The 6,848-nt window shown below is 36.0% G+C and overlaps 1 protein-coding gene across 1 annotated transcript in view; it reads right to left on the bottom strand.

The window, feature by feature from the left end:
* Positions 1 to 6,848, bottom strand: part of LOC105178367 (DNA topoisomerase 3-alpha) — a 16,646-nt gene that overhangs the window by 7,656 nt on the left and 2,142 nt on the right. Inside the window, exons 5-17 of the mRNA XM_011101831.2 lie at positions 6,757 to 6,848; positions 6,604 to 6,676; positions 6,401 to 6,517; positions 5,453 to 5,536; positions 4,801 to 4,980; positions 4,553 to 4,681; positions 3,356 to 3,430; positions 2,779 to 2,868; positions 2,543 to 2,647; positions 1,489 to 1,523; positions 845 to 974; positions 241 to 293; positions 67 to 166 (exon numbers count right to left, since the gene is read on the bottom strand). Coding sequence (XP_011100133.1) covers positions 67 to 166; positions 241 to 293; positions 845 to 974; positions 1,489 to 1,523; positions 2,543 to 2,647; positions 2,779 to 2,868; positions 3,356 to 3,430; positions 4,553 to 4,681; positions 4,801 to 4,980; positions 5,453 to 5,536; positions 6,401 to 6,517; positions 6,604 to 6,676; positions 6,757 to 6,848 — 1,263 coding nt within the window. The remainder of the gene's footprint in view (positions 1 to 66; positions 167 to 240; positions 294 to 844; positions 975 to 1,488; positions 1,524 to 2,542; positions 2,648 to 2,778; positions 2,869 to 3,355; positions 3,431 to 4,552; positions 4,682 to 4,800; positions 4,981 to 5,452; positions 5,537 to 6,400; positions 6,518 to 6,603; positions 6,677 to 6,756) is intronic.

The raw sequence follows: 6,848 nt of genomic DNA, 5'->3' as shown, positions 1-6,848 counted from the left end.
CCCCCCCCCCCCCCCCCCCCCTCTGTTATAACAGCAATCATCTAGGCAAGGTCATCATGCAAATACCGGCTTTCTTCTGAGCACCATATCTGATTCCTGGCAAAGACCACATCTTCGGAGAACATCCCCAATTGCATAAGGCTCATTGCCATTAGATCTGTTCGATCTGCCATAGACAGCATATACTCGTCAATGGAGGTACAGCGTTCTGAAATTTTGAAAGGTAGTTATCCGGTTTACCTCTCAAAGAAAACAGCCATGGCTTCAAAAAGCTTTCCTTTATTTAATCTAGCCTGTAAAGAAAGTTTATAACCAAAAGCAACACAAGGAAAGGATGAAGAAATAAGAGACTTCACATGTAAAGAGGACATACATGCATCCAGTAGAAGAAAGTTTATGGTTGATACCATGTGGTAAACATTCATTCTCAGAAAATTATTTGATAGATATGATCAACTCTCTTGATTGACCTTCAATCAAGGATTGGCCTTTCTCATGCCTATCAGGATATATCTAAGATTGCTGATTCATGTATGTATTTCTTGCATCAGCAGGTAGAATATACAAATAAGAGTTTCATGGATCAGCAGTCTAACTGCATTCCCCATCCACAGGTCCATACAAGTTTCATAGCCGCAAAGAAATTTCTAGCACATTATGTATGCGCAACATTAAGTATTTATGAAACTAGAACTTAATAAGAGAATTGAACTAGATAAGCCAACCGGCCAAGTTTTACAGCAGGAGACACAATGGAGGAAGAAGCAAATATCAGATACACGTATTTCTAGTGAAGAAAAACAAGTCAAGAAATAGTCATCTTGACACATGAGCATTAACTTACATCGAGAAAGCAGGCTTTCATTTGTTGTAGACAAGCTTCCAAAACTTCAGCTTTACTTTTCGTGCCCATACTAACTGCTTTCATATCACTTTCCATTGCAGCACGGAGATATGGTTTCCACAGTTCATAACTGACAAAAGAAAACCCAATCATTTGAAATGTTCAGAGTTTTTAATTAAACAGATGTCTCTTTAGCATGTTACATAATACATGTTCACATCTCGTTTACAACATGGGATTGTAACATGGCACACAGCCAATGAAGAGGACAATGTGTTTCATGATAAAAACAAATGAAAATGCCTTTTGTTGCTTATGTGATGAAGGAGTAAAGGAGTGAAAGAAAAGCAAAAACGCAAATCTGAAAGTTGAGAAACAGAGCTTAATTTAGCCTACGTGAGAAGCAGGAGCCTTCTTTCTGGTGCATAAAGAAGGTAGATTAGTTATATTATTTGCCAAGTATGTGTAGTTCTTCGCTGTGAAAAAGAGCAGTTCAAGTTTCTAGTTGATGCTTTCTCATTGGCCACATGGTTTAGTTGAGTGTAACTATGTGTAGCACCATTCAAGATTCAAGAAGAATCAATCAGAATAATCTATACAAGAAGACATACAGGCACAAGTTGGTATGAACATAATTAACTCACCCCATGTCATCATATCCCATTACTAGTGCCTCACCCTGAAATTACATAAAGCCCACATTAAAATCCTGTACATTTGATTGTGGTATATGAAAATACATCCTCAGCTGAAAGAAATTGATAAGCATATACAAGAAAATAGTGACTCCTAAGATACATGTTGTAAATGCTTAATCATGATACTAAAGTACTTGAAATTGTTGAAGAGAGGCAGCCCTTCAATGCTTCCACAGTCATATCCTCTGGATTAAAAACTAAATAAACCAAAACTTCTTCATAAAGACAAAAGCTACACAAATTCTCACTGAGATCCTTGAATAGCAAAAGGATTACAAAGCTTGACCTTGGTATATCTGCACCAAGCAAAAGAATGAGAAAGATGGGACTGGTGCTGAATAACCCGTACCCAAACCATCAAGCGTAATCTTAAATCCGGGGAAGAATTTCAACAGTCAGCTAGAGTTTCTATATGTAGGAAATCTTATAAGTCCCAAATAAAGAGATACTCAATGACAATTTTTTTAACAATCAACATTTCTTCTTCAAATTGAATAATTGTATACCTTTTGGCACTTGATCACACAAATTAAATCTTATCCAGCTTTTGGCACATTGATTTAAATTTCAGATATATCTCAAAACACCACCTTATCCTGTTGTACCAACTTCTAAACCCATTATTCGACATGCCAATCAATGCCACTAGACAATATAAAATATTTCCTGATGATCAGTTAGTCTCATTAGCTGGTTATAATTAGCCATCCATAAAAAAAAAAGGAGAGGGTATATGTGCGCTGAGTGTTTTAAGAAAATGAAGTTACATGTCATATAGCAATTCTATAGAAGAGTGTAGATCCCGGAAGCAACATTATTAGACTTCTCTGATAGTTGACCTTGCACACTTTACCAAATATATAAATCAACTGACATTTTGAATCAAAGCAATTTGTATCTAAAAGTTAGGGAAATGGATAATGCAATAGGACTGGAAAGACATAAGGTTATTAACTGACATGATGAAACAGATAAAATCTAAGAGAAAGGAAGAAGTTACAAGTTTCGTAGGTGAGAAACGCATGCTTGAGTCTTTAGTGGCATAAAATCGATCAAGAAGCTTTTTTATGTGATCATGCATTGTTGCATCTGTTCCAATACCTGCCTGTCAAATTTGTATAAATAACACTATAATCAACAAACTCATCAACTGAGCTCAAAGAGTTCCGACGGGCATTTTGGAAAGTAAGACAAATGGAAAGATGTATTTTCCACCACATTGCATAAATTACTTACCTTATCCATACAACTTAGTAAATCAGCTTCACTTAAAAGAGGTGGAGGTCTGGTAACTCCTGAGTCAAGAGTCAGTGTTGTAGGGGTGAACTGCAAAAAGTTAAAATTAAATCCATGTTTTTAAATTGATCAATTGAAAACATGGACGAACAACAAGATGACTCCTATTGCCTGAATAAGAATATATCATCAGTGTTCAGCAAAATCTGGTATTCATGTGCCCCACGTTCATGCCATTTCTGACCTTTACTTTCCCCATTTCTGTTTGCAGGCCATCTCAAACCATGTAGTTTAAGTACTCTTTCCGCTAGTGTACGTCTAACTATACGATTCTATAAACTAGCAAGTTATCTCATCTTTCTATATTGTTCATCAATAAAAATTGTTCCAAATATCTTTTTTTTATCTTTCTCTTAGATGTCTGAAAGATACCCGAGCGTATATAATGAACCAGAGGCTCATGTACACTTTATATTATGTTAAAAGAAGATTGACTTCTGACCAAAAATGAATTCAGAAATTGAGTCACTCCTTTCTCAAAAGCAGATGTAAAGAATGGGATGATTACTTAACAAACCTGTTGCCCATAGGTGTATGTCGGAATCACAGAACCTCCCCATGTTTCAAATCTATAAACATCCAAGTAGTTTTTCTGGATAAAAAAATACAGCAAATAACTTTACTCAACAACCAACTAGAAGACAGGAAAGTCATCATAAAAAATCCTAAGTTAGGCAAATTATAGAACCAGCATGGAACAATTCTCTTTCATACTAATGCTATTTACGTCAGGCCTATTTCCATTCAAGAGCATCAGATATACTGTTCTTGTTCTCTTTCCAACAATAACTGTACTTTACCAATTTCTGATTAACTTGCATCATTTGACTGCCAAAGTTACCCAATACTCACTTTTTCAACTCTGTCCCAAACATCTTTCCATGGGAGACAATCTCATGAATCTCTTCGCTCCAAACACCTATCTAGATTTGTCAAAAACAATGAAATCCTATGGAAAATATTACAAGGCTCTAAACATAAAGATGATATTATAGAAGCGGGTTAAGACATATTATACCCATTCAAAAAATCACCAAAATGGTTAAACTGACGAGATGCAGGGAAAGCTAGTAATTCAATGAACAGGGGTAGAAAGATTTAAGACAGGAACTCAGGGAATTTGGAGATTTATATATATATAAACATTGTTACATCTTCTGTCTGAGTGGCGTTGTAGCAATTAAGATGATTCATGAGGCATGTGTTATTGCATCCACTTATCTAGAGTTCTAGAAGATCAAGAACCAAATAACTTTTCATATCATCCAAACTTAGAAGAACCTAATAGTACGGAAAATGCTTTAATATATGAAAAGGTTGAAAAATATAGTGAGAAACGAATTGAATTCATCTTAACCAAATAAGCGGTGGTCATTAATTACCAGTCATTCTCATAAACTGATAAGCAGCTCTATTCTTAAGTTACTGACAGGTTAAATTTGTAAGCCTCTGTTTTTGTATATCTGCCTAAGTTTCTCTTTTCCTACTTGAAAACAGCTAAATCATAAATCAATATCAAGCCCTATATAACTCAGAATCTATTCCAAGGACATAGAATTTGAAAAAATTAGAAGTAAAACACTGATCTTTTTTTGGTGTGGTAGAGGATAGAGCTTATACTAACATATCGAGTTATATCCATAAGCAACCAGGTCCAACATAGAATGCAACCAACAAAAATCACATTTAAGAACTCAAAGGACAGAAAACTCACAGCAATTATGACCCTCCCAGATGCAGAAAATTGTTCACCAGCAATGTCAATTTCAACTGTAGTTTCAGCTCCTATGGCAGGTTGAGAAACACATGCCAGGAAGTGGCGAACGACCAATTCGTACACTTTCTGTTACAAATAAATATACTCAAGGTTTGGAACATGGTTCCAGATCAGAGGAATAAAGATGAGGATATGATAAGTGTCATTCCATCAAATAAAAACTTGTAACAAAAAGTGGTACCAACATGGTGGTCTTGACTCCATCCAGATTCTCCAGATGAAAATTTTGTTGGGTGAATAGGTGGGTGTGCCTTATCATCATGTCCACCACCACTAGGATTTCTCCAAAGACCTGATTCAGGATCCAGCAAGCGCTGGGCGTATGAGCCCCATATTGGGTGTGCTTGCTGGTCTTGTACAATTCTCTACACCAAAGAAGAGGCCAAACAAATTCAAGACAATAAATTCAAGCATGCTGATAGGTTTACCTGAGAGGACGCATATACATTAGACGTGCTGGGAACAGTGGTAGTGAGAAAATTTTCCAAGATATTGTCATCTTTTGAACTCTAACGTGCCACAGCCTCTTATGTATAGCAACTGAATGCTAAACACACACTTTCACACACTAAAGGACATGGTTTTGCTAAATGATGTTTTGGCCCTTCAAAATCCAGTATGTATGTTATCCAGTCAACTTGTTTGGTGCTAGTTTACCAGTTAACCGTAAAATGGGTACAAACCATATAATTCTACTCCAAATACCCCGAAAGCAAGTTAAGTCATTTATATGCCTATTACCTAAAGCACTTTATGACTCCACTTTACTAGCCTTCAAAAAATGCTCTTCTTATCAAACAAATCACTAAAAGTCACATGTAAAAGACAGTTACTTACATGCAGATCTGTTCTCTCTGAGAAGCAATCAGTCTCCGTACGAGGATAACTTATAAAACCAGCTTGATATAGATCTTCTGCTACCTATTTTAAAGCAGATATACACAATGATTTTGTGCTACATAATCACTTCGAGAATAAAAATGTGACACAAATGATGCTTATAAAGAAAATATAACAAACTAAGACCTTATTTAATCTTGATAAATAGCTTTTAAGGACATTACAGCAGTTTCAATCACTTAAAGAAATTTAGCATGCAGACACTAGGCACCACCTCACTACAGATAAAATACATAAATAAGCTACCTAAGGACGAACAACCATGACTCAAACGCTTGTCTATTGCACCCCTGAAAACATAAATAAGCTACCTAAAGGACAAGCAAACATGAATGCAATACTTGTTTATCATATGTCCATGAAAATGATTCTATCCAAAGTTTATTGGAAGATAACGTCAATAAACCATGGAAAGCGTGATCTTTACGAACAATAATGCTCCATAATATCAGCAAGAATTTTAGAAATACAGGAAATCAACCAACATGAGCTTTTTAGATATGCCTGGTTGATTAGCATATTAAACTCGGAGGAAGGCAAATTTCAAGTCAATATATGATGTGATTGTCCACATGAACTAGCGCTACCACTCTTCAAAGTGAAGAATGGTGATAGACAACACAAAAAGAATGCAAAACATTGCCAAATTGTGAACCATTTTCCTTTTTGAGAAATATTTAAAAGCTTATGGTTGTCTGTTGATTCTGCATGTTGAAAAATCTTCACTGGTTTGATGATGAATAAATCTGGGCAGTACCCAAGTGCCACTACTGTGACATTGTAATCAAATACCAGGAAATGCACTAAACTCAGGCTGCCACCTGGCAGAATCAACAAATTATGAAGCACAACTATCTGAGAACAGCATTCTTATCTAACAGAAACCTTCATGGTCTGTTCGGAACTCATTCTGAAGTAACGTGAAGCACGCTTCTCAAGCTCAATTGTGCTCAAAGGATGAGGAGGATATTTAGGCTTCTCCTGCTGTCTAACATTTGTTACCTGAAGGTGAAAAAATCATGGTTCAAAAACCTGACTCGCAGTCATGAGTTTATTATCTGGAAATCAATGTCTTCATAGGGACTCACAGTAGCAGTGGGTTCCTGAACACACATTTCATATAGTATTGTTGCACATGTGTAGTCAAACAAATGCCCGCGCCTGCAAAGTGACAGAACTGTTAGGTTTCAATATAATTAGTTTGCTTATTAGATGATGATGGCAAAATCAATGATAATTACATCCAATTAAATGTAGCAGTGCCTTCTTCAGAATTATGAGTACAGTTAATAGTCCAGAACTCTTCGGGTTCATGTGATTGGATTTCCCAGAA

This window comes from Sesamum indicum, linkage group LG15 (assembly GCF_000512975.1).
Source record: "Sesamum indicum cultivar Zhongzhi No. 13 linkage group LG15, S_indicum_v1.0, whole genome shotgun sequence".
NCBI classification, from domain to species: domain Eukaryota; kingdom Viridiplantae; phylum Streptophyta; class Magnoliopsida; order Lamiales; family Pedaliaceae; genus Sesamum; species Sesamum indicum.
Note: the sequence above shows the minus strand (reverse complement) of the source record. Positions and strands in the feature narration are given on the sequence as shown.